Below are 27,016 nucleotides of genomic sequence, written 5' to 3'. Positions count from 1 at the left end.
AAATATAGTTACAGCAACGAATTTTTCAACGGAAGATGAAACAAAATGAGCTATTACGAATTCAAACCCGATTGAATTGAAGTAAAACTTTTGGATCCGTAATGATAAACGCCGCACGAATTTGTTTTGATGGATCAGATGTTGATAATGTTTTGAATTGTATTTTCCTTTGCATCCATAGTGAAACGCAGTTCGTTCCTGCATCGTTTTTCAATCTACCTCGAATATAGTTCATCATGTCTAAGCTCTACCACGGTCTTGTTAATACGGCTGATAAGTTTGTTCCTACGGCGCTGAGACCATTATGGAATCATGCTGCTGGTAAGCATCGGGGTTACTTGTTGCGTTTATGTAACACATAATGGTTAACACTGACGCACTGATTGATTGGCAATTTCCAGGACCCAAAACCGTCTTCTTCTGGGCGCCGGTGTTTAAATGGGTATGTATAACGTGCCAATCTTACTGGTTGCGGTGATTTACCCTTTTGCATTTGCAATCGTATTGTTGCTTTCAGGGGTTGGTGGTTGCCGGATTGAGTGACCTTCGGCGCCCTGCGGATCAACTGTCAATATCTCAATCAGCCTCTTTGGCTGCAACCGGAATCATTTGGTCTAGGTATTCGCTCGTGATTATCCCCAAAAACTGGGGACTGTTTTCCGTGAACCTCTTCGTGGCTGGCACCCAAATAGTTCAACTGTACCGTGCGTACAACGCGTCGCAGCAAGCCAAGAAAACCGCAACGGAATAGCTACGGATGTTTCAAAACGCACCCCAACGATCCTGCTCTACTACTGTACATAGTGCGTGTTAGTATGTCGTTCGTATCAATGTGTGTACAGGATAAATAAATGGATAAACATTCAAAATGTTTTAAAGTTAATGAAAAGTCCTTTTTTTGTTTAAAACCAGAAGGTTTGTTGCCTAATGGGAGTTAAGGCTTTGTTGCGATCTTCATACTAGGTGTATGCATGAAAAATCGGGATTTGTTATCACACAAAAAAGTTTATAAAATTTTTATGCGATTTCTATTTTATTCAAAGTATGTGCCATCGCTAGCTATACATTTCTCCTATCTCTCTGCTAAATCATGGATTCCCAGACGAAAGAATTCTTCTTTTTAAGTAAACTAATTAGTCATCCATTTCGACTTCCTCGTAGAAAAACGAAAGCTGCTCAGCCAATACGTGTCCCATCGATGAAAATGAATGATATTCGGAAAGAACCAAGTCTGGTGAATAACGCGGGGAGGGATAGCAGCTCCCATCCAAGTGATTTGATAGTATCCTGAAACAGTTTTGTTTTTTGGGGCCTGTGCTTGTTCCACGGGCCACCAGGCGCCCCCATTGGAACCCCCTAGAATTGCATTTTGGTCGTTTTTCGATCAATGCATGGTTCAAATTGATCATTTGTTGTCAGTAGCGATCGGAATTAACGTTTGCATCAGGTTTTAGGAGCTTGTGAAACACCACACCTTTCTGTCCCATCAGAAAGTCCGTTTTTTGGAGTCCTTACGGCTTTTTTTTGTAAAGTCAAAATCGCCATTTTGAAATTTTTAAACCACTTAAAGCACTGCGATCTTCCAAACACAAGTCCCGACAAGCATTTGGTGCGATTCCGAAGCAGTTTTCTTCAAGAGGAGCAGAAAAATAATAATCCCCGCAAAACGTCATTTTCAGGCACAAAAGTTGACATAGTTTAACCCTTTCAATGATGGGTTGCAAACCGAAATAATTTTTTTTTCGACCTGAAATCATTTACCTGATGTCAACACAAGGTAATGATGAATGAACAGCAAAACTGGGAAGTCCCAATCGGCAGGTACAGCCATCTTTTTAAGTTCCCGATTTTTCATGCATACACCTAGTACTTACAATTGGTGAACGATTTCTGGGGAACTTGAACGTAAAATACGGCTTTCCGGCTAAAACTTGAATACAGTACATTGATTATTCGAATCCCTTCGAATATATTATTATAACCAGCGCGTTGTATAACTTCATACTCTTCCGACATAATTGCTAAATCTTCAAGGTTTATAAGATCCGGTTCAAGGGGATCGGAAAATAATTGCTAGCTACCTGAGCTCTAAAACAGACAAAGTATAATATTACACCAAACCTGCTTCGTTTCGATAGAACATGTAAAACGACACCTAGTATTGTGCCAACAATTAGTTGGCGCAATACTACAACAATTCGCTATTAGCTTTTCATTCAACCCAATCATTCAATAACTTAGAACTTTTTAGAAACCCCCGTTGATAGAGCAGTCTGTAACTCTTGCCGCTGTCACGCAGTTGGCCTGGGTTCGAATCCCGGGACCGGTTGTCACGCAGCCGGCCATGGTGCAATTGAAATGCATTTAACTGTAGATACAATGCAATAAAAACCATTACATGTTATTTCGCCAAAGCACAGGGCGAAAAGAAACATGCAAACACTGGTTGTGGTTTGATTCATAGTTTCAGGTTTATTTTGAGCTTAAGAGTACAGCAAATCAAGCATCCAACACGTGATTGAGATAGGAAATGTAACAGATAGCTAGTTTAAGTATTTCAATTTTGGACAGTTTCTTGTCAGGGGGCAATGTAGGAAGTAGTTTCCTGAGATCAGTAAAGGCCACGTTAAAAGCCTCGACCCGAATTCTTTCTCTTGTCGCGTGGGCGGTTCGATATTTTAGAGTTGCCCTACGCCGACGGCGGCGTTCTTCGCGCGAAAGGCTGGAAAATTCGCCAGGTTCCGCTTTCTTTTGCTGCCTCGTTGGTCCACTTCCGTACCCTGGCTGCCCTGAGGGAGGTTCAAAGGTGGAACAACACTCTTCGCCATGGCCGATACCGCCGTGCAAGGTGGTTGGCGCGGGGCTAACAACCCCGCTCGTAAAACGGTCCTTTACGAATAGCACCAGAGATATTAACATTGTCTCTGGTGCAGGCCAAGACCGCGCAGCGGTTGTAGCGCCAAATAAGAAAAACTTTTTATCACTGTATTGTTAAAAATGATAAAACATTAAAATGTGAACATCTAGAGAATATATTTTCATCGGTTTTAAAAAGAATCCAAAGTGCTGTAGTTTAGTCGTCTTCATTGTAATGTCAATGTAATGTCAATGTTTTTGTTTTTCATGTAAGAAGAGGAACAGTAATTTGGGAAGGGTTTATCACTGGCTCACCATTCCAACGCTTAGTTGTTCGTATAGTATTCCTTAACTTTTTTATTTGAAATAAATACAGAAATGTTAAAAAAGTGTACAATCACAATTTTGATAGTCTCAGTTTGTATGGAAACATGGAAACCAAGCATAAAGAAACAGTAATTTTGTTTTTATGGTGTACTTGAATTTAACCTGGGATTAAATGATTAAATATTGGAATTTTCCGGATTTTTCTTTATATGTGGAAAAACTAACCTTGTGCGAAAATGAATGGGCGTGGCCAACGCGGATGCTGTATTTTCAAGATGGCGTCCACTAACTAGCCAATGGTTTTTCCTTTAAATACTGGCAGGATCTTGCGACTATCAGTATAGATTTGAGGTTCGGGCGGTACGGTTGTTCACGTGTGATTCATTTTTGGACTTTATGGGTGTTTCTGCAACTGTGAAATCAAAATTAAGTGATATTTCTGTATGAAATAAAATTGGTGTGCTAAATATTTTGCGTGGTAAATGCATCATTCATTGAATTCCAAAGAAAGTTGAACTGAACCTGCGACAAAAATAGTGTTTCATTCAAGTTAGCTGTGTATTTTATATCAGCATTGCTGCATTAAAATGTATGATAACATCTTTACTATGTTTTTCAATTGAACGGAACGAACTTACGAATGGCTAATGGTCCGTAAGAGTTGTCATAGGTGTATTTCAAACCGGAACCGGAACGGAAGATTATGAGATAAGAGGACATAGTTTCATAGTTTATTATTAAAGCCATGTGTTTGTAGAAAACCTGCTTTATGTGATAAAATAAACATATTTCTCGATTACGTTACCATAGTCAAACAAGATACATCGATTCCGCTACGGAAAGTTGAGAAATAAACTAAATCAATATTATTTTCTTCTCAAATTCAAGTTCTACAAGACGTCCATCTTGTTTTGGTTATAGATAGTTGTTGGTTATAGTATAGATAGTAGATAGTAGATAGTGTCTTTAAATAACTTCATATTACCTGTATTTACACTCTTTAAGAAGAAATTTACCTCACTTACGTTCGACTGTGTTCATTTAATCAGTAGGTTGTTGTAAATACCATAACACCTCACTGCAAAGCCTATGGACACAAAAACGAATATTTGACTAATATAGTGTAGCCTAAAGCGGTTTGATACACTTAAATTGAGTTATACGTATTTTATAGGTAGACGGTTCTTCCGCAAAGCTTATGTTTCACGATGCAACTGGTTGATCTCATTACAATATATCAAAGTGTTTAGCTATGATATATTCCCTTTCGATTTTTTTCTCCGATCTATTCCAAACTGAGAATGCATGAGATTTGAGAACTAGATTTCAAAAAAATAATATTATCGAGAAAGTTTCGTCAATTGAATGCTTACATCCCAGTCAAAGACAATATAAGGTTGGCTAAAAAAAATCCATTACTTTTGCGTGTACTTGAAAACTTTATTAAAGATGTTTCCCATGGTCCAATCAAATATGCATCGTTTTGTTGTATAATTTGTTGCCATTTTAAAAGTAGCTTCATAATTCCTCGAAAAAAATCACAATCTTCCCTTGATCTCAATTTCTTATCTCCCAGGAAGTTTTGCAGTGCGCGAAAACGGCGATAATCGCTTGGTCCAAGTTCCTGACGGTGGATGCATTAATACTTCCCAACCAAGCTCCCGGAATTTTAGGGGAGTCATTATAGACGTGTGTGGCATTGTGTTGTCCTGATGGAACACAACATCTCTTCCGTTGGCTAATTGTGGCCGTTTCGAGTCAATCGATAGCTTTGAACGGTGCTGAATCTGAATTTAGTATTAAGCCACACGGAAGCTACTCAAGATAAACAATTCCTTTCAAGTCCCATCATAAAGAAGCCAGATGAGCGAAGATGATCAAAATCTTGTCCAAGCAAAACAGCTGTCAAAAATTGACTGATTACTCAAAATTGCCGAACTTTTCACCATAAGTCACAGACATGTTTAGCAACCTAACGCCACAAAAACATCCAAAATCGGATATACGTAGCTCGCGGAAAATTTTTGATCACACTACGTATACCCAGTAGAACCTTCCTGGCCTTGGTTTGGTCACCGTTTAGGGTGCTTCACCACTCTTTGATCACGATCGTTTTCACACAGCATTGTCGTATGTATCCCATTTTTCATCCCCATTACCCATCCGTTTAGGAAATGGGTCGATGTTATTCCGTTTGGCCAAAACTTTGCAGATGAAAATTCGATCCATCACTTTTTTTGTAGTGATTGGTGTGGCATCCAAACATCGAGCTTTTTTGCGCAAATTGCTTAAAACTGTTTTATAGTTAGTCTTTAGCTCCTGGCCGATGCTCTGATTACTAACATGCCTATCATCTTTGATTATTTCTGTGATTTTATCGACATTTTCGACGATGGGTCTATCTGTGCGTTTTACAGGATTACGAAATCAAAATTGCACGTAAATATCTGTTACAATATCGGCACCACAAATAACATGCACAATTTCAACGACCTGGCTTGAATTATCGCCTTTATCGAAGAAAAACTGCAAAATGTACCGAATATCTCTTTGTTGACTTCCACTGTTAACACCCTTTAACTTACAAACAAACGGAACATATAAAAAAAACAGTGGTACAAAGCTGTAACTGTATGATCGATACTTTACGAGATATCGATCACTAAAGCCATCTACCGAGAAAATAATGGATTTCTTTTAGCCAAACTTATATTAGGCTTTTAAACGTTATGTCCGTATTATATATCTCACCTTTTCCATCTCTTACAGATGGTGTATCACATTAAGGATCCTATGGAACTGTCCTCGTGTGCGGTGGGCTACTTTCTCTTCTCAATCGGCTTATTGTACGCCTGCTGGTAAACGCTGATCAGCCGCCAGTAGTCCGGGTAACCAGAACCCTTCTTCCAGAACGCAAACGGAGGCGCGAGCGTGTCAATGACGTAGTTTTTCTTTGTGTACGGTTCCCGCGGCTTCGGGATGTGGAGCAGCTTTTTGTAGTCTGCGGCGGGTTTGCGCTGGCCCGAGGCTGGTCCGGTGTCGAAGCTGCTCAGAGTCCCCGACACGTTGCTCTGCGGAATGCCCGCCTTGAAGGCGCACCGATACTCCTGGTGAAACTTGTACGGGAACTCCTCCGGCGCAAACTGATGGCAGAATCGTTCGATTTTTTCCGCATGCGTCACAACCGTATCGTGGAGCTTCCGCTCCATTGAGTTGGCACTGTTTGGCGCGTTGGCGTGCTGGCTACGATGCATCTCCTCCATAATCCGCTCCTTGCCCTGTGACCCGTGCGAGCGGACAGCTGGTAGACTGTTGTTGTTTATCTCCATCGGCGGTGTATCCTCGAGTTGGTCCTGTTGCTGCTGGTGCGCTTCCGCACGTTTGGCATCCGCTTTGCGCTGTTGTCTTTGCTCGCGGGCTGTGCCGGGTTTGGAGGACCGTGCCGACCCGTTGCCACACTTACAGCGGTTGCTTGTGGGACGCACCAGACGCTTGTGCTGGCGGATGACATCGCGGTCGAAAAAGTCCTCCTCACCGAGAGTGTTGGAAAATACTCCTCCGGCGTGTACCACTGCCGGGTCCGGGACGAAACCAAATACGGAAAAGGATTAATCGGATTTAAGGCCCTGTTTGCGCGGACGCCCTCTGGCGGTTTGCTTACCGGCCGGCAGGTTGAGATCCTTCGCTGGTTCGACGACTTCAAAGATTGGCGGTGCCACGGACTGCTTCGAACCGTCCATGTACGTTTGTGAGCGGGGCTCGTGCTTGGTGCGAAACTCCCACCCGATGGCCAGATCCATCGCCCCGACCTTCTTCTTCACGCGCATACTCTCCGGCCGCTCCGGAGTATCAAGGGCGCTCGAAACCTTCGGTATCACGCCGCACGTCTTCGGACGATACACCCGGTACTTGGTGCATTTGGTCGGGCCCGCTTTATAGTTTTTACAGCCGACACCTAGAACACGGACAGAGAGGTCATTGCCTGGCGTGAAATGCTACGAAAGAACCACTGACCGGTTGCATAGGGTCCGACGCTCAGCTCCGTGCCCGGGTTAGGGTAGCCGGTGGCCTGCGCTTTCCGAAATGCAATATCGATGACTGCATCCGGTAGCGGCTGGTGCTCGAGATTCTCCTGTGCCATTTTCCGTGCCGTTTGAAAGTTGCAAATGGCCGGAATGAACTGAGACTTGGTGGCCGCGGATTGGCCAGCAAACGCTCCGCCGTGGTGTCTCCCGTCCGGGCTTTGCTGCATCGGTGGCCTAGGCCCTTCGCCAGACTCCAGCATCTTCAGATCACGGAACCGACTGATCATGTCCGGTGATAGTGTGTCGTTCATTGTGTGGCCAGGGTGTGGTGGTTCCTCGTGAATCGATCTGCACGATACAGGAGAATAGTGTACTAAGAATAAACTAGTCGAATAGTTTGGCTAAAGCTTTATAATGCAACGGCTGTAAGAAATGATTGGTCTCTATAACAAGTTAAGTACATCGTGTATATCGCTAATCAAAAACAAATTAGTAGATTTGGTCAAAACTGCATCAAATTCTTTCAACTAATCTACTCGATTAAAGGCGAGTTTTTTCTAGCCTATGATTGAAATCTTTAGATAGTTGTTTGATTTTATGATAGTTCAAGGAAACGGAATAGTTTTAGTGTTATTTATACATCTTAAATAATAAAGCTTTTGTCATTTAAAATACAGCAACATCCTCCTCTCCATCCTTTCCTCAGGTTCATGACGCGTTTAGTTTCTCTGTCGCTACACACACTTTAAAACTAATTGCTACCGGCACCACCACCACCGAGAGCCATGGTTACCGCAATCAGTCATCCTGAATTAATGGGTGAGGGGGTCCATTGAGGAGTGTTGATTACGCGCCGAGCGCATACCCTGTTCCGGCTGTTGTCAGGATCGCAGAAGATGTCCGTAACCGTCGGATAAGTGTAATTGAATGTTGTATCATGTTCGCTTCGCCGTTTCACACGTACTTATCAACCGATTCCCTATTTTACGCTAGGGACAAACCGGCGACGACGTTTGACTTTCACACGCGCCGCTGTCAACACGTCGGGGGTGCGCGTGCACTTGGTGCATAATTTACGGACACTCCAACAATCGGTCCAACCGACCCTGACGGATTGGTTCGGATGTTCCGGTGTGGTTACGCGGTTTTTCCAGATTGAGGGGTTCATTGCCGTGGGCGTAAACATTTGCCAGGGGGAATGTTGCAGGTGGCTTCCGAACGCACCTCCGCACGACCTTCCAATTACATTGTAATTATGGGCGTTTGCATTCATAGCTTGTCGCGGAGGAGATGAACGTGGTCCTTTTCTACAGTACGTTCGCCGACACCCGCCACCACAGATAAAGAAGATGCGCCTTGCTCGTACCGAAATCAACACGTGTTTCAATTACCCTCGAGCGTATTGGCAAGGCGCAGTTTTTATTTTCGAGAGCCTCGCCTGAAGGACACTATTCGAGGACAACAAGAGAGAGAGAGAGGGAGATAGTGGGAGCGTGCGTTTGTGTAATAGAGAGAGATGCGAGGGCCGGCACAAGGATCTTTTTGAGTGCACAAGGATTCTTGTTGAGGGTTATTCGCAACGCATTGTTGTTTTGTGGGTAGTACAGTATGCCAGAGCATTGCCAAAATTTTCTTTTCACTGTTTTCAAAGTTTCTAATAACAGATTATTGAAAACTAAAGCTACCTTCGTTGTAAAATTGTAGCTGTTTCTTGACTTTCATTATAACATGTGTTTAAAACATTGTTCAAAACCCGACCAAACGTTTTTATCAGCCTGCTTATTTGTTTGATGATTTTTTTTCTATTAGATATGCAGTTTCCAAGGAGACAATACGCTTATCAAGCAACGTGCGAATTTCCTTCGCGTACGCCTCGAAGTGTTAAAATGTGTCTCAAATTACATTTCGGTGCGTGGGTATGCGTCTAGTTTCTGTTTTGTGTGTTTGCTGTTGTTGACACACTGTTGGTTCCCCTACTCGAGTCGACTAACCACTGCACTCCCTAAGCGCATCGTCGAGCCTGCCGCCGGACACATGTGCACACGCGAAAGGGCCAACCTGCCAAAATGGGATTTTACAATCTGTCTAGGGAGCAATTTATCACCGCCGGATTTCGTCCGACTGATTCCCACCCTCATTTTACGCCGGGACGCAAATAGACCTAGGCGCTTGTGCGATTAAGTTAGTTAAATACGAAACAATTGGTACATGGAAGAGCAAATTCCACTCCCAAGGAGTCGCCTCGGTAGAGCACACTGCTCAAGTTCGAGGAAATTATTTGGCGGAAAATTACCATCATTACATTAGCTACCGAATCGGGCTGGCAATGCAATCGATACTTTCGGGTGAAGCATCATCGACCATCGACACGGCTGGACCACTTTCGAGCCACGTCCAGAGTTTCGTAGGCGGGCTTGCTCCTGGCGACCGTCACGGCTGACTGAGTTACATCACACTTACCCTCGGAGACTGGAGGCTGCTGCTGGACGGCGAACACCAAGATTGAGTAATGAGAAAAAAATTGCACATTAAACGCAAAATTGAATTAGAACGGCCACCACTGCCACACACTCGGCCACGTATTGCAAACTCAAAAGTGCGTCCACACACTACGACGATGGTCTCGTGAACGAACAAACTACCGCCGCGATAGACTGTTGTGTTATTTGTTGCGAGAAGAAATTGATTTTCCCCAACGTTGCCAGGTGTTGTGGAACGATAAACAATGCGCCCGTTGCCGTTGGTTATCAGTCGATAGTCGGCTTCCGCTTTATTCTGCTCTCGCACTGCGTTTGCTTAACTTCCCTCTTCGAATTACGGTAGGCTATATTCGTCGATGTATGCTGGCATTTGATTTGGTCCACCTACCACATGGTAGCTGCATTCCAGAACTGAGAGAAAACTACACGAGTTTATCTGTGTTCAATATTTGAGACACATTGTTCATATTGTTTAATATACATTACCGTTACGCTCGTTCACTCTATGTGCCAATAAGGGTGAAAAACGAGTTCTTCAGTCAATCATCTGTCTTCGAAGGTAACTCCAAGTTTAATCATCAGTATCATTTAATACCTACAGCATTTGTTTCTCCTCACTGTTACTTGCTCTTAATTGCTTGCTTTTAATATGTTAAAATATGTATGTATTCCTGTTTTATCCTATTTTATTCTACCATGTTATGTTTACCAAAGCAAATGAGTTGTTGCAGTTATATATTTGGATTTATATGTTTTATTTTGAGTTAGTTTTGTAATGTGCTTGTGAAAAACAGTGTAGTTGCCTGTTTTGTGAATGTCTGTAGTTCTGTGGCTTTCACGAGTATAATCCATAGATTATGGTTCTGCAGTATTTGAGGATTTTGTAAGTGTGTCCAGTTGGACCAAACGGCGGCTGTATATGACAAATTTTTTTTTGATATTGATTCAGAGATAGTGGATTGTGTCCGGATCAACGCCCTTCTTACCATTATTTCACTACCGAAAAGATGCATGACAGTAAGCGGTAATTTTCATTCGAGAACCATTAATGGTAACTTTCCTTAATCGCGGAATGTGGCCTAACTGGGAATTAGACAGTGTAGAATGGTAATGGCAACGAAAGAGGGCTAGAACGGTCAAACTCTACCTTACTGAGAATCGGAGAAGAGAAGGGGTGCACAACCAGCATTTTAATAGATTCCGAACGCAAACATTTCCGTCGGATGTAGTTTTCCTGCATTGGCAACATAAATGAAGGGTGACGGCCGTAGTGAAAATGGGGGACGTTTATTGATGGGCGGATGGTGTAAGCTTGGATTTTGAGCACGATGTTTACTTATAATTATTTTTTATCCACCAATGAAGGAGATAAATGGTTCTTCGAACAAATCAGTAATCTTCTGGTTTGTGAAGTGCATATGTTTGTTTTCATTTGACACAAAAAGATATTGCTCGTCGTGCGATTAAAAACTTGCTTTGTTTGGAAAAGCTTGTCTAAGGCTAATAAGTCATTTTTTCCAATTGTTGTTGTATAGAGCTGTATATTGTTGCTTAGCTCTAGCGTAAGCGGCCCTTAAAATGTGCACAACATGCCCTTAAAATGTGCACGTATGCCCTTAAAATGTGCACAAGAAACATACGTTCACTAAAATAATGCTTACTGCAATTATTTAATTAAAATAAAGCTGCATAATGCATCATCATTTTAACTTATAAATATTGTTTGTATGCTCGAAATGTTGTGAACTTTCTTCTAGGGAAGTTATCAAACGAAATGCCTTAAACGTTCAAATAGAAGGTTAGCTTTGTCAGCCCCATTTCTGCAGGACAGCTATTTCTACTTAGTTGTGAGCTCGCTACAAGAGTCGCTTGCGGCACGCGATCATATTACAGGCATGCAAACCGTTCAATGGCATTTTACAAGAGAACACAATCAATGTTGAGATAATGTTTATTACCATTACTGGTCACGAAAGATACAACAAGGTAAATTCAAAACGCATTGCTTTTCCTCATTTTAGTAGTTGAAAAACCATGGAGGAATTTCCAAATGGTACAGAGGCTCACGAAACTTCCGAGTGATGACAACGGAGTGATGTTAAATAAAAAAAATGAAATCTCGCGAAATTGTTGGACCATTGAAACATAAAATCCTCATAAATTATCGTTTACGCCAGGCCATAGATAACAGTACAATTAATGGTATCAAATATCTTGGAGCAAGGTGCAATAGCTACGGAAGGTATCACGAACAATAGTAAAAAGTGCACGACCACCATGTTAAAGGTCACTCTACTTCACAGATGCTTTTGGGTCACGGTGTTGTGTGGATCGTTTGCATCGATGATATTTATTCTAATGTTCACGATCGACACGTACGAGGAAACCATCAGTGTGAATCCCGATACATCGTATCTTCAATGGAACAGTACTTTTCCGGCCATATCAATGTGTTTTGGAAAGGGACGAACGAATCAGATAACAAACTTTTTGAAGGAACATTGGATGAGCAGCAATTTTACTCCCTCCAAAAAGTACGTAGATTGCAAACCTGTAGTTTTGTTTTGACCATTTCTTCGAGCCGTATTGTCGAAGAGGTACCCATAAACTTGGTTGCCTTTTGCAGTGCAGCATACTTATGGACAAAAGTGGCCCAGGCGTATCTATTCATCAGTCCCAATGCCAACATTGACGAAGACAATAACATAGTTTGTGATGGATTCAATAGTACGTGCAATTTAAATTTAGAAGTTATGAGAAATGCGGTTCGTATGCTGTTCTCTCGTGGTCTTTCTTTTGTTTTGACCGTCAACTCGTTCGACAGTTTTTTCCAACAGATTGCAAGGAAGTATTTATTAGTGTCAAATACAAAGGCCAGGCGTACGATTGTGATCAACTGTTCAAGTTTTCTCTCACCGAAATGGGAAGCTGTTTTACCACAAACAGTATTTACAATCAGTGAGTATTCAGTCTTACATTCCCTCTGTGTGCACGAATGAGGGAGCAAATAATACGAGCTACTGAATATTGATTCTTTGGAAAACGTTCATAAACAATTTTTAGAAGTTTTTATTTTATTTGCAGTGACTTTAGTTTCGAAACACTGCCGTTGAAGTTTAACTTTTGGACCAGGAAGAGAAGCTTAGAATTTACCTACAAAAATCACGATAGCATCAATTATATGGTAAAAAATATGTCTCGTTGCAGAAAACATAATTAATTGTAAAGATTTTTTGGTACAGATGTATATTCATAGCCCAGAAGATTATCCGAGTTTCGTTGAATCTTTTTACACGCTCAGAAAATCAGGTATTGTTTCACAGTTTATGCTCCAGGTAAGTGTCGCAGAGTCCCCCTATATTCCCCTAAGTGCATTGATGTTTCCAAATTAAAAATGGTGCACAGGTGACGGAAACGTACAACCTACCAGAAGTCAAAGGCGAACCAATTGAAAAGCGGAAGTGTAGATTTCCCGAAGAAATGCTTACACCATCGATGCCTTACAGTTTTTCACAATGCTTTCTTTACAAGAGGATTCAACTTGAACTACAAATTTGTAACTGTACCATACCGACCGCACCGAAGGATTGTATGTAATGATTGTACATTCTGAAACATTGTTAACTTTTAAAAGTACTTTCTTTTCAGATGAAAGATTTTATTGTGATTTTCAAGGACTTTTATGCATTATGAAAGGTGAGATGGTGGACAATATTTGTCCATGAATTTCTTAAACGGGCTAAAAATGTAAATGAGTACTTCCCATGGCTTCCAGCAAATGTTAAACAGCTCACCAAATACTCACATATCGACCACGAAGACTCCTTCTGCATGCAAGCTTGTGAGTCGTTGGAAATTAAACTAATTGGGTTAGTCATTTGTGAAGGCTCTATTTAGTGTTTGAAAAAGAAATAATTCATATCTTGTTCGTATCGTAGTGAGACGTATGAGACCACAAAGAGTTCCAGTGAACCAGGAAAGGTTATTTTGAAAGTATTAAACCCTCCTATTTTCCGTTATCAACGACGTGTTGTACGGAATAAACTAGATTTCGTAGGTAAGATATTTTATCCTATGTATGTGAACATAAATTAACGAAGCTTGCATTTTTAATTATTTTTTAGTTTCTATAGGAGGTATAGGAGGACTGTTTTTCGGTGTTTCGTTGATAAGTGTTATGGAGTTTGTGTATTCTGTGTTTTTCAAACCATTCTATTTGAAAGTTCGAGTTGTAAATAAAATATAATTTGTGCAAAAATCTTCATAAATTTAGAAACGGTTACAGTTTGTATTTTGAATGTTGAAAATGGCTACTCTTCAAACAGTGACAACAGTACTTCTACAAACCTTGGCATATGGCAAAACGACTGTCATAACAAAAACGTACGTTTCAATCCCGGCATAAAATGTATTCGATTCGGATGAGTGCGGAACGGCTGCTGAAAAGTTGGAGCTCCAAATCTAGCTTTAGCATAGAAACAGGTCTATCTCGATGGTTTTGTTATAAGGCCGTCAACAGACGGGCCATTACGGAGTTAAGGAACCTCCGTCGCGGCCTTCCAGACGTAAAATCTGATGGTTCTAACCAGAGATCCCTAACGGAGACACTTCATGCACGTATACGGGCTACGGGTCCGATTACTGTAGCTTCTTACATGAAAGAGGTCCTATTAAATCCTCATACAGGATATTACAGCACAAAAGATAACGTGTTCGGTGATGAAGGAGACTTTGTTACCGCTCCTGAAATCGGTCAAATTTTTGGTGAGGTACGTCTGTGCGATGGAAGAATAATAATCCAATTCAATAATTCTAATCCATTCCATGTTATACCGATAGCTCATCGCTGTGTGGTGCATAAATGAGCTGCAAAAGTTCAACTATGATGGGCAGATTCATCTTGTCGAACTTGGTCCTGGCAAAGGAACTCTTATGCTCGACATGCTGCGAGTTTACGAGCGTTTTGGTTTTTCGAAGGAGCGCATCAGTGTGCATCTGGTGGAGCTAAGCTCCCACTTGCAACGGGTTCAAGGTGAACGATTGTGCAAGGGTCAGGTTGAACGCTCCGGCCAGAGTGAATCATACATTCAACGCGGAACAACTGGAAATGGCGTCAATATTTTCTGGTACCCAGATATCGTAGAAGTGCCGAGAGGATTTTCCATCGTGATTGCGAATGAATTCTTCGATGCGCTGCCGGCGCATGTATTCTGTAAAGATCTAGCTGATGATGACGGTCCGGGGTGGAAAGAAGTTTTGATCGATATCAATCCAGATGCAAGTGTACCGAGTTTCAGGTTTATTCAATCTACCAAGAGGACACCGTATTCCGTTGTTTTTGAAAAACGATTCCACGATAAAGCGCACCTATTGCGAGATCGCAGTCGGGTCGAGGTGTCGTTCGAAATGGAGCAAATAGCACAGAACTTGGCGAACCGTTTCGCCGATAGTGGTGGCTTTGGTCTTATCGTAGACTACGGTCACGAAGGAAACAAATCGGATACATTCAGGGTAAAGTCAACTTTTGGTATGGTTTGTGTACAATTGTAATTTTGTTCAATTTTTCTAGTCTTTCAAATCCCACAAGCTACACGATCCTCTTGTAAATCCAGGCGATGCAGATTTAACGGTGGACGTTGATTTTGGCTTCCTCAAGCACTTTTTAGAGCAGGATGATAAAGCTTTCACTCTGGGACCGGTAGCACAAGGAACATTTCTTGAGGCAATGCAAGGTTCCAAGCGATTAGAGGTAAGATGAAGAGTAAATAAAAAAGCATAAAGAAACATGAACTAATTTAAACGCAAATACTATCGTATTGACCATCGTTTTAGGATTTATTGAAGTCAAGCACTTCTCAGAATTGGAAAAAGTCGTTAATTACCGGTTATGAAGAGTTAACAAATCCAGCTAAAATGGGAGAACGTTTTAAAGTTCTGGCCGTTTTTCCTGCTGCACTAAAACAACATCTTCTACCAGGAAATAATGTGATTGGATTCCGCTCCCAGGAAACGGAATGAGATTCTAGAGGCATGTGTTTTTGTACTAATCGTTCGAATCCTTCCGAAAACCGTAGTCAAAGTGTGTTGTTATTTTCAATAAAATCTTTTTAAGTTTCTCATGTATTTGAAAATACAGAAGCTGCAAACTTCGTACTGTCCATGAGATGGCGAATACTACTACGAATATTTGATGACAATTTGAATCGTTTTGTGGTACTGAATTGAACGGAATGGAATGGTTTTTAACAAAAATAAATAATAAACATAAATAATACGCAGCCTCTGAGTTGGAGATCCAGTGTCCCATTTTTATTTATTACATTCGAGAAGCTAGTTACATTGGATACACACAAACGATACATTGGAATATACGAAAAATAAAAATTATTTTCGCCATGGACTTGATGCGCAATATTCATCATCACTATTCAATAATCCATACAATCACCGTTTGTTGAAGCTTCGCGATTCCCATAATAACTATCCCTGGTACTGAGTTCTGGCTTTTTCTTACCTTGCACCATTTGTGACGCTTTATGTATTCTTCGGCGAGTGTAACGCGTGTTTGGTGTGAATGTAGCGATTCCTACGACTGGTGTTTTATTCGGTGTTGTGCGATTCCGAAAGATGCAATTTTATGGTTTGCTCAACTATTACACTGAACTTGGAACCAAATTAGTTCATTCATTCGCATTAGACGAACTTGCTCATGCCGGCATTGTAAGCTGATTTGCAGTTATACATGCAGATCTCCGTTGCTCGCAGAACACGCGGACGTTCAACTTATTGCCTTGTTGGTGCAAGGTCGGCGCCAAATAATAATTGGACCACAAAAGGAAATAACATAATGGAAACAAATAAGCCGACAAGTCAGAGTGCTAAATCGAACATAAATGACTAGGGTACAGAAAATCTCACTGTAAATATCAAGCGTTACTCAAATTTGTCAAGCAAAAGCAATAAGATAGAGGAATTCAACTTCTAAACGTTTCTTAACAGTAACGACGACGGAATCGTGAAGTGTGTTAGTTTGTTTAAAATTTTATACACATCCCTTAGGGGTAATGCGTTGATGAAAACGAAATAAATAATTATTCAATTAAGTTAACCTAGAAGTGGAGTGACATAGATTATTTTAAACTAACGTTTGAATCTCGTAAATTAGGAAATCTTCAGGTTTTCCATTCAAACTGACTCTTTCCAGTTGGCAATGCTAATCTCCGTAAACGCCCGCGTCGGTGCGGTCCTTTGCCAATGACCCACTCGAGTTGACTCCGACTTTTGACCAACGAAAAATACATTCAGCGGCATACTTTTAATGACAATGAAGTTCGTATGCGCACCAAACGCAGCAATTTGCACGTGCGACTTTTACTGCTCCAGCCAGGAGCTTGTTACGGAATTGGGACTCTTGAGCTGTAACGAAACACAGAGAAAACATTTTCTGAGATAAAGGTTTCCACGGCTACCGCTGCATACGCGGTACACCACGGCATACTCACACTGATGTTAAATTGCTGTAACGTCTTCTCGAGGCCGTTCGCATTCCCAGCGAAATATGCGGCGACGGCGTTGTGGAAGAGCAGCAACTGTTTGTGCATAACCTTAATCTAGAAAAAATCGGAATAAAACTAATGTCTTGAACAGCCGCCCGCTTGATCCATACCCTGTTCTCATCGAGAAACTGCATTTTAACCACGATGTCTGACCGCAGCTTCTCGTACTGTTCCTTGCACTTTTCGTATTTCTTCTGCACTTCGTCGTTGGAGTACTTTTGCTGCTGCTGCTCACTACCCCCGCTAGCTCGCTGCTGCTCCAAGTCCACCCGGTAAGCGTCGTACTCGACTCGGGCCAGCTCATATTGTCGAATCGTCAGCAAGGTGTCCTCGATCGTCTTATTGCAAAGTGTATTGATGGACGAAATGAAGAAGTTCAGCGCGTTCAGCAGCAGCTCGCCGTTCTTCGTGAGAATGCGTTGCGTTTCCGCATTGCGCAGAAACTCCTCCTGCAGCTCAGGACTTTTCTGTGCCAAATCGGAGAACGTTTCCGCCAGCAGGGTCTGCGTTTGCATACAGTTGTAAAAGTGAGACGTGAACGCACGGGACAGACGCATTATACTAAGATATTTCTTCTGTGTCTCCTTCAACTGATCGATTTGGGCTTCTAGCTCTAGATCGACGGTACGTGATTTGCCCAGTTTCTCCAGCATGATCTGTTTGGTGCATTTGTATGTGGTGATGCTCCAGTTGCGGAACGTGTCGAGCTTCGAAGAGCCGTTCTTGATGTACGCCGATTCATCCTCAAGGCTAACGGACGTCGGAGACGAAAGACTGTGATGGTTGCTTACGTTTCTCAGGGTCAGGGTGGTCGAGTGCTTTATAGTTTGCTTAGTTTGCTGCTCGGAACCCGTGTGCACCGTATCGGTGCTGTCGTTCATGGACGGAGTGTTTTTCAGCATCTCGTGTATGCTCTTTTCGTTCGATTTGTTCATCTTCACCTCCACTGGATACATGCACGAAGGAACAAGCCGCTGTCGATCAGGAGGCTATTATCAAAGGCGTGTGATCGGACTGTGCCACAGTTCGAGACGAATGCAAATCCGGTAAAACCAATCCTACGTACCTTTTTCCTTTAGATGCACTGTTTGCTATCGATGAAAATTGGTACGGTTTTTTCGTTTTGTGTATACTCGCGACAAACGTCATTCTCCGACGGTTCCTTGGAATAATAAACGCATGCGCTGAACCCTTTCGACAAGAAAGTAACTGGCACTGCACTTGCTTTCAAGCAAGTTAGAAAAAGCTGCGTACTGTTGCATATGAAATGATAAGAACGCAGACATATATTAAAAATACGAAATACGTTAGTTACTTTTGCTTAAATTATCTTTAGCCTTCAGCCCAAAGTCTATAATAACGAAATCAATCAATCAATCAATCAGTATTCAGTCAAAGAGCTGAAGTCAGAAATGGTCATCACGGAAAAGTCCAACTTGTAGTATGAAACTAAGAGCCGTAGCGTTCATCAACACGCGGCGGAACAAGAAAACGAGCCTCGAACGCGGACAATCATTTACTGATGGACGGGGTAGACTACTCTTCAGCTTGTGGTCCATTTTAAAAATAAATCATACCGAGAAATGTCGTTTCACTATTTAGATATTTAAAAGATCTTTGCGAACGCTTTTCCAACAACATACTTTATGTCGGATTATAACACACTAAAGAAACAATGCTGGCATTGCTTGATGAATATTTAAAACGATTTTTAGGAAGCGATTTTGAACTTTATTCCCAACAACATATTGCTTAACATTATTATCCCAGGAATCGCCCTACGTACAGAAGCAAACCTGTTGGATTGTGTCTCACTAAGTACAAAAAGGGTGTGTCAAATACTAGCATGCTGTCGTAAGCCCGCGCAACCTCGGACATTGACCGGTTTTTGCGACGACTGTTCCGTACGATCCGTTTCGCCGTGGAATTTCCAATTGCAACTATAGAAGGATGTTTCGGTAAGTTAGTTGAGAAACTGTGGAACACAACCGAAGATTTTGTCGCTAGTTCGTCCCTGCCACACAAGGCAAATGAATCGGTTTGGATGGTTTCGGACAGGTACATGTTTGAAATGGTCGAATCTTGAAGCCCGTTGAAGTTGGCCGTATCCGATTGGAACAAATTCTCCAGTCCTAGCTGCCGAATGCTGCGACTCATATTGTACATGCTGGTCTGCGTGAAATGCGGCAACTGTACTTCGGCGTAAGCAGTGCGCACTGTTTCATCTGGGAACAGCTTTAGGACGTTGGAAATGCTCTGCGTGTGAATGTGGGCTTCCAGTGCTTCGAGTCTATTGTCAGAACGACCGCTAATTTCTGCAGGTTTCAGGAAAAAAACTGAAATATTACTGGTTGATCCTGGTAAAGATACAATCGTAGCGTTCAGTGACTTCGAGAAACCAGTCGAGAATCCCGATCGGAACGTTACGCTGGGCAGGGCGACGGTCGATATGGTTTCTGCCGAACTTCGCTGAAAATTCATCACACCGTACAACGTTGCACTGTTGCATTCGTGCTGCAGAACGAAATGCGAAGGATGGGAATACAGTTGAAGTAACATTTTTCGAAAAATGGCTGAAAAATAAGGACACTTACCCGATAACGGTTTCTGCTTATCGATATCAACGGTGCTCGCAACTGTTTCAGGGTATCCACGTACTCCCTAGGAAAATCTCCACTCATATGCCGCAGTATTTCGTCTTTTTGATGAAAATCGATCGGTTCCGCAACGGCAGAATAGATTTCTTGAACACGTGCTTTGAAAAATCGCTGCAGTCCGCCTTGTGTCCTATCGCTCAACAGCGTGCGAGAAAAAGAAGACCCTTCGAAGGTTGGAACGGCTTTGCGACGGTAACGAGGCTGCAAATCATCGGCGATGGATTTAAAGAACAGATGCGGATTAAAGGAAGTCATTTCATCCAGCCCAATGACTCCATTTATGCTTTCCGCCGTTGTGCCGCGGGTTCCGAGAAAAAGCATCGATAAGGTAGTGATAGTCGCGAAAGGGGAATACACCAGACTGCGACTATGTAACGATATATCCGTCAAATCACGGTACATGTTGGTGCCCAAGTTTCCACAGATTGAAAGAAACCGCAACAGCTCCGTTTCCTCTTCGTCTACGACGGTCTTCAATTCCACCTGCACCTGTGTCGGCTCGGGGGAAGTATTGATAATGCTGCCCATCGTGAGCATTTCGCCAAGTTTCATAAACGAAGCCACCGTCTCGTTCAACATTGATTCCACTGGTGTGTCCTCAAAAAGTTCTGGTTCCTCTGGTACACTGTCTCGATTAGTCAATGGCCGGTCTAGTTGAACAGGCTTCGTGTGGGGAAATTTCAGAACCGACGCCACTGTTGCCGTACGATCAAGGTAATCAGTCATATTTATCTCGGAAGGAAAGTCGCTCAAAACATCCATCTTTGTCATATTCACCGAATACGTTTCAGGGTTGGGCAGACCTGCAAACTTACTGAGAAACTTTTCAATCGTGTCCATTATGTTTGTGTTGTAATTGATGTTGTTGGATAAATTTGTTTCAGACGATTCTGTAGCAGAAGCCGTTTTGGAAACCGGAACTGAAAATGTTGAATATGCTGTAGAGGACGGTCTTTGCGTGGTCGTAGTAGTTTTTTCTGTCGATGTTGTCGTTGATGCGGTTGTTGTTGATGGTGTAGTATTTGGTGTAGTCTCTGCTGTCACCGTAGTGAACCTAGTAGTTTCATCGGTAGTTACGGATATGATCGAATTTTCGTCAGAAAACAGGGATCCTTGCCCCAAAGACTGAATGATGGCGTTAATCGAGTTTTGTGCATCGGTATCATAGGTGAGCGGTCCAACATCCATCTCGGGAACCATAGTGCTTTGGGCCAATTTCATGTCTGTTTCCTTGCTGTCAGCCCCATCATCTGGAAACTGCAAGGATTCGATAATCTTATGGAGGGCTTGCTGTGCATCGGATGATACGATATCCGTTTGTGGTGGTTGGAATTTCAAATTTTCTGTTGTGGTGACATCAACCTCAGGCAGTTCCCAAGTAGAGGATTGAATATTTTCCGACTCCTCATTGCTTGCTTCGGTCGAGTCCTCCAAATGTAAATCATTTTCTGCTTCGGTCGAGTCCTCCAAATGTAAATCATTTTCTGCTTCGAGTACAGTAGTAGTTGGTAGTGCTTCGTAAGAAGCGGTCATTCCGAGGGTAGTTTCTTCGGTGTGTGCTGTTGCTGTCGATCTCTCTACGTTATCATCGTTCACCTCCTCAAACAAGCTGGTAACGACTGGCTCTCTCTGAATGTTGGTAATGTATTGAGCAATTGCATCAGTTAACAATGTGTCCGATTCCGTTGGTGTTTTGAATGTTTCTGAAGAATCGTCTTCAAACTTAGTACTGGTCGAAATTAAATCCTTGAGCGTTCCGGCTGGGTCATCGGATTCAGTTGTTTGTGACATCGACGGTTCTTCAGCACTGACCGGTTTTTTGTAAGGGTGCAGACTGGCACTTGCCAAAAAACCTGATATCAACGATGCAGTGGTTATGCTACCACTACTGCTTTCGGTGGAATAGTCCGAGTCGCTTTCATTTTCTATTTTAGTGGAAAATTGGGATGAAATTTGAGGAGCTTTTGTAATAGTAAATTCTGTTGATTCCTCGGATGAAATTTCCACCGAAGCTTCTATTGGATAAATGGATTCCTCAACCGACTTTTCAGAAGATTCAGTAACCATATTTTCACTATAGTTTTCCGTCGACCTTTCGTCAGTTGGCTGAGTAGAAGACTCCACCGGAAGGAGCATTGGTCGTTCTGTTACTTTGACCACCTCTATTTCTATTGGTCGAATGTTTGTGGTGGCCACTGTTGACTTCACGTGTTGTGTAGCGAACTTTTCCGTTGGCCGTTCAGTTGGATGTGTCTTTGTTCTAGTTGTCTGTGGTTTTTCGGTCGTCGGTCTGGTTGAGGAATGTTCAGTTGACTGTTCCGTTGTTTTCAGGGCAGGTCGGGATGAAGAAACTACTATCGTTGTCTTCAGTGGAGATCCCTCGGTTGGGCGTTGAGTGGTACGCGCTGTTGTACGCACTGTCGTCGCTCTTTCCGTCGTGCTTGCTGTCGGTTGAGCAGTCGTTGACCTTGTTGTTTGTTCTGTTGCACTGGACGTCGTTGTTGGTTCCGTGGTAATCTCCGTCGTCCGGTCAGTTGTGTTTAGTGCCTCATGTTTTACGGTGCTCTTAAGCAATGTAATTAACTCCGATTGTTGTAGTATACTTTCTACAGGCCTCTCGGACGGATGTTCCGTTTGTCTTGTCGTCGGTATTTCCGTTGTAGGTCTTTCCGACGGTCCCTCGTTCATTTGATCCGATGAACCAGCCGTTGAGCTCGTAATAGGCTCACGCTGTACGCTAATCACATCCGAAATGGAAAGCTCCGTTGTAACGAAGTCAACACCTTCGTGCCCATTCATGAGATTAAGTTCGTTGTTTAGCACGTTGCGCACATTCGAAACGACGCTAGACACAATGCGTTCGTTATTGTTACCGTTGGTGAACAGCTTGAGTTCACTGATGTCACTTCCAGCAACAATGCTCTGGATTTCATTAAAGGTCATGATGCGCTTTACAACTTTCCCTTTGTCGTCCAATGTGAAGAACTCGTACCGATCAGGGTTTAATAAGTTTATTGGACTCGCTATCAATCGGTTACCGTTGTGGTGGGCAACCCTTTAGTAAAAAGAACGATAAAGTTTAGAAGAAATGTTCAACGTGCACGCCAATAGAAGCATATTTAATTTACTTACTTATTTTTCAAGCAGTTTTTACAAGCCACTTTACGCTTTGCACCGTGGGTTAACGAGGCCAGCAACAGTACGGCAAATAAGGTGTACCGGAATCCTCCCATTTTTAATCCGCAGGGAAAACGATATTTGCAGTGTAAACACTTAACAGGAAGCTAAGAATAAGACGGAAAGAAACGCAAGTGAGCGACGAGATTCACGTGGGATACTGTGAATATCATATTGTACAACTAACGGCTTTCTTCCCGGCTCAATAGACATTCACTATTCATGAGATAAGTTTTTCTTTTTTTCGAAACGCGCAAACAGTTAGAAGACAAACCATTGGACTTGGTTTTAGTACAGGTAACAGCTAACGTTACAGCCTTTCCGCTCTCCAATTGACGAACCGCTTAAAATGATTATAAAATTAGCGCTAACGGTAAAACGATGCTATATTGTAATTGCCCATGGTAGCTGGTTTGTTTAAATAAACACGAAGCCCACTCCAAACCGTTACACGTTAAGCGATCGTAGAATTCTCCGAGGCGCACGAAACCACTGTGTTCAACGAAACGAGAAAACGGAAAAGATTCTGGACCATGCTCGGTCCAGGTTTAAGGCCACGAACGATCACCTCAATCGATCGATGCAGTTCCGTGACGCAAACGGCGATTTCTTTGGCACACTTTCTGACCGGCTCGTTCTTCACGTCCCGTTATGACCATCTGAATGTTAAATGAAGTTGACAGAAAATATGGAACAAACAGGAACCGAAAATGGGATTTGAGTTTTCTCCCTGGGCATGGTATAGGACAGTCTTTCGATATTAATCACGGACAACACGTTTTGTTGGACAACGACCAATCTCTGTTTTGTTAGTTCAAAATGTTGAACATTGTTTCATAATACTTTACAGACGCATTTTGACGCTACGCTATTTTTACGCTATTTTTACTTTTAAACTTCTTAACGGATCGATGCTCAGTCACTGTTCACTTACTAATAACCGGAGCAACTGTTTCAGGGCCCCGTCTCGATCTCCTCTCAAAACGCTACTGAACTTGAACTTGAAACGTTGGACCCCGCCAGCGGAGCTCCACTCACCAAATATTCATGCTGGCATTACTCACGCATACCTCATCACAAACCGTCCCGCGGGAATTCTCCCGTAGAGTGCATGGGCATAATCTACGCGTGTATGCGAACCCGAGAGCATATACATTTCTTCCATTTCTTATCTTCCGCTGGACACTGGACAGGTGCTCGAACGGAATCTTCTCCTGGCCGAGAGACTTTACTTTCTACTCATGGCCAGCGTGAAAGTCGGAGGTGCTCTAGAAACGATCTTGCGATCATTCCACCTGCGCGCGATCGTGCTGCCGTGATTTTGTGGTGTTGGCCGTTGGTGTTTCATCACTTTTTGCTCCAAGGGTGACACCAGAACGATAGTGGTACATCCGGGGAGCTTTCTCCACAAATTATTGAATCCGATGGCCATGGGACTTTGGCAGTCGAGACATACCAGAACGGCACGCACCGTTGTGGCCAGGGGTAAATGCAACAGCAGCTCCCATTCGCGAGATGTTTTTTTCTCTCTTCCGTAGGAAAAACACGTTTCCCACCAACCGTGGGCACGCGAGCAGACGCTTAACGGTATTTGTCGAGTCCAACACTCGAGAGTTCTCGGGGTTTTCGCGGAAGATTTGAAGTGTCGTATGCGAAACATGAGCGGATGCATGCTGGACGACGCGCTTGAACGGTGCTTGACCATTATCGGCTCAAGGCTCATTGATGATCGTATACCCATTCCGTTTGTAGTTTTGTGGGAACGGTCGCTACACTTGATTTGTATTGTTTCTACTCTTCACGAGCTTCACAGTTTCCTACTGTTTTTATTAATTTTAGAAGCACAAACTGGGTTGTGTTTATAGCATCGATGCGATTTTAGTATCATTGTGACCGAAACCCATTTTCTGCGGCCTGATACTTTTAATGATAGCCAAATAAAACATTCTCTGTGGACGATACACTGTACATTGATGGACGATATAGACGATTCTACATTTCAGACGAGTATGTTTCTATACAAACGACATGGTAAATAAATATTTATTACTCAATTAGGTAATGGGTTTGCGTTGAATTAATATTTCATAAGCGCACTTTGATATCGTCAGCAATATAAGCGAGAGTGCACTATGCTGTTCCTTCTAGATAGATGTGTTCCGTTTCCAGGATGGACAAATCGAACGGTTTTGCCACTAACGTTGGCCAGGTATGTTCAAATGATTTAATTTAATTCAAATGACAATTGTTACAAAATCATGGAACTAATTCAAACTGGGTCGGCGCATGTGATATTTTTACTTTATGTTTCCAGCTTTTCGGACAGCAGCTTTACGACTCGTATCGAAAAGAGGGCAATGAAAAAGGTCCCAGCCTGTCTCCACTACGTTTGCTGTACAGCATTCTTCTACTCGGAGCGTATTTGGTTGGGTTCTTCAAGTCGGTGGAAACGATTTTTCTCCCAGATCAAACAATTAAGAGTCCTAGCATCTTTAAGTTTGGTACATCGATCGATAAAACGAAAAATATTTTAACTCAACGTATTTCAATTTCCATTGTAGGGAAAATGACTCATGTATATTCCGGTGTTCTGGCAACGGTGGTTTGTGTTATATTTCTTTTCCGTACCGATCGCATGAGGTACCGCTATCAAACGGCAATCCACGAGAACACGGGGAAAATCAACGATCGTTTTTACCAGTTCCGGAAAATGGTTGTACCATCCAAGCGGTCGCTACTAGTCCCAGTGTCAGTGGTTATATTATTCGTCGTGTCTCTTTGCGAAGGTTACGCGCAGTACAAGTATGGCGTAACACATGTTCTGTGATCCTCTTTTTGATGAATAATTATTTTTTTCCTTCAGTTCTGCCAACTACTTCACTTTCGTGGCACTCGTTTATCCACTTTGGCTGTTTCATGTAACGATTCTGCAGTTTACTACATTAGTGAAGTCGACACAATGCATATTGACCAAACTAAACTGGTGAGAACTGTTTGTTTGCACGAAAACCCGGGATATTATAGAAGTTGCAATTGAATGTTGAATGTTCTTTGTTGTGTAAAGGATGCTTGATGGTTTCATAGAAAGCTTGCAGAAACAAAACGCCGGTGGTCAGCAACCAGCCGAAAAGGACATCTTCGAAAAGGTTACTTTTATAAAGCAAAGAACGTCGGTTCCCAATCATGAACATATCACTGGCGAACAGCTTACACAAATGTTTATCATTCATGAGAATGTGGCCAAACTGGCGGAATATATCAATTCAGCATATTCGCTGCAGGTGATAGCGATCGTTTCAGTAGCATTCGTAAATATGCTATTTGCGTTCTTCATCGAAACCAAGGTAAATCATCGTGTGAATTATATCGAAATCACTTGAAATTGTAATTATGACCCATGGCAGCTACTCTTCTGGAACATAAACATGACGGATCTGATTGTACAAGCGGCTCGTTATGGCTTTGAATGGATTCCTGGGTGTTTGCTTATCTACTACATGCTAATTGTATGCGCTTCCACACATACTGAAGTAAGTAACTAAAAAGAGGTTCAATTCTTATTTGTTAATCAATTTTTACACGATCCACTACTTAGCTTTTCAAATCAGCTACATTGTTGCACAAACTGTTGCAGTACAAATCAAACATCTTCATCGATGATCAACCGCTTTTTGAACGAGCGAAAGCCATCGCACTGCAGTTGTTGCACCGTAAAAGAGTTTCGCTTTTCGACGGCAGTGGGCTGTTCAAGCTGGACTTTACGTTCATTTTCTCGGTAGGATCGTTGAATAACTTGTTGCACGACAATGCGTTGATCTAATTTAGTTTGTTGTGCACTTTTGTAACCATTACAGATATTTAGCGCTGCAACGTCATACTTGATCGTGCTGCTACAATTCGACCTGTCGAAAGATCTACAGAAGGCTACACTTTAGGAT

General features: G+C 42.4%; 7 protein-coding genes across 9 annotated transcripts; 4 read left to right on the top strand and 3 right to left on the bottom strand.

Annotated features, from left to right (window-relative positions):
- Positions 1–155: 155 nt before the first annotated feature.
- On the top strand, positions 156–874 carry LOC128278174 (mitochondrial pyruvate carrier 2-like). The gene is made up of 3 exons (XM_053016842.1): positions 156–321; positions 402–442; positions 518–874. The coding sequence occupies exons 1-3, from the start codon at positions 237–239 to the stop codon at positions 749–751; spliced, it is 360 nt and encodes a 119-aa protein (XP_052872802.1). The 5' UTR covers positions 156–236; the 3' UTR covers positions 752–874.
- A 5,128-nt stretch (positions 875–6,002) lies between these two features.
- Positions 6,003–7,519, bottom strand: LOC128278947 (uncharacterized). The gene is made up of 3 exons (XM_053017669.1): positions 7,198–7,519; positions 6,845–7,138; positions 6,003–6,754 (listed from the first exon to the last, which is right to left on the bottom strand). The coding sequence occupies exons 1-3, from the start codon at positions 7,517–7,519 to the stop codon at positions 6,003–6,005; spliced, it is 1,368 nt and encodes a 455-aa protein (XP_052873629.1).
- Positions 7,520–12,086: 4,567 nt separating this feature from the next.
- On the top strand, positions 12,087–12,650 carry LOC128278946 (uncharacterized). The gene is made up of 3 exons (XM_053017667.1): positions 12,087–12,222; positions 12,315–12,453; positions 12,513–12,650. Exons 1-3 carry the CDS (start codon positions 12,137–12,139, stop codon positions 12,648–12,650), a joined length of 363 nt encoding a protein of 120 aa, XP_052873627.1. The 5' UTR covers positions 12,087–12,136.
- A 1,459-nt stretch (positions 12,651–14,109) lies between these two features.
- LOC128267224 (protein arginine methyltransferase NDUFAF7 homolog, mitochondrial) lies at positions 14,110–15,762 on the top strand. Its single transcript, XM_053004024.1, has 4 exons — positions 14,110–14,457; positions 14,528–15,199; positions 15,258–15,437; positions 15,521–15,762. Exons 1-4 carry the CDS (start codon positions 14,110–14,112, stop codon positions 15,704–15,706), a joined length of 1,386 nt encoding a protein of 461 aa, XP_052859984.1. The 3' UTR covers positions 15,707–15,762.
- A 221-nt stretch (positions 15,763–15,983) lies between these two features.
- On the bottom strand, positions 15,984–18,377 carry LOC128278095 (arfaptin-2). Of its 3 annotated transcripts, none has more exons than XM_053016754.1 (4): positions 18,311–18,377; positions 17,355–18,190; positions 17,191–17,298; positions 15,984–17,104 (listed from the first exon to the last, which is right to left on the bottom strand). In XM_053016754.1, exons 2-4 carry the CDS (start codon positions 18,177–18,179, stop codon positions 17,060–17,062), a joined length of 978 nt encoding a protein of 325 aa, XP_052872714.1. In that variant the 5' UTR covers positions 18,180–18,190; positions 18,311–18,377; the 3' UTR covers positions 15,984–17,059. The 3 variants fall into 3 exon arrangements, with proteins under 3 accessions (XP_052872714.1, XP_052872713.1, XP_052872712.1); XM_053016753.1 differs by having other exon boundaries at positions 17,355–18,218; positions 18,311–18,372; XM_053016752.1 differs by having other exon boundaries at positions 17,355–18,233; positions 18,311–18,359.
- Positions 18,378–19,005: 628 nt separating this feature from the next.
- LOC128278945 (mucin-5AC) lies at positions 19,006–23,134 on the bottom strand. Its single transcript, XM_053017666.1, has 3 exons — positions 23,034–23,134; positions 19,839–22,956; positions 19,006–19,758 (listed from the first exon to the last, which is right to left on the bottom strand). Exons 1-3 carry the CDS (start codon positions 23,132–23,134, stop codon positions 19,006–19,008), a joined length of 3,972 nt encoding a protein of 1,323 aa, XP_052873626.1.
- A 3,009-nt stretch (positions 23,135–26,143) lies between these two features.
- On the top strand, positions 26,144–27,013 carry LOC128278944 (gustatory and pheromone receptor 33a-like). Its single transcript, XM_053017665.1, has 4 exons — positions 26,144–26,422; positions 26,483–26,608; positions 26,674–26,853; positions 26,933–27,013. Exons 1-4 carry the CDS (start codon positions 26,144–26,146, stop codon positions 27,011–27,013), a joined length of 666 nt encoding a protein of 221 aa, XP_052873625.1.
- Positions 27,014–27,016: the final 3 nt, after the last annotated feature.

This window comes from Anopheles cruzii, chromosome 2, assembly GCF_943734635.1.
Source record: "Anopheles cruzii chromosome 2, idAnoCruzAS_RS32_06, whole genome shotgun sequence".
Taxonomy (NCBI): domain Eukaryota; kingdom Metazoa; phylum Arthropoda; class Insecta; order Diptera; family Culicidae; genus Anopheles; species Anopheles cruzii.
This window is presented reverse-complemented; position numbering and strand designations above follow the sequence as displayed.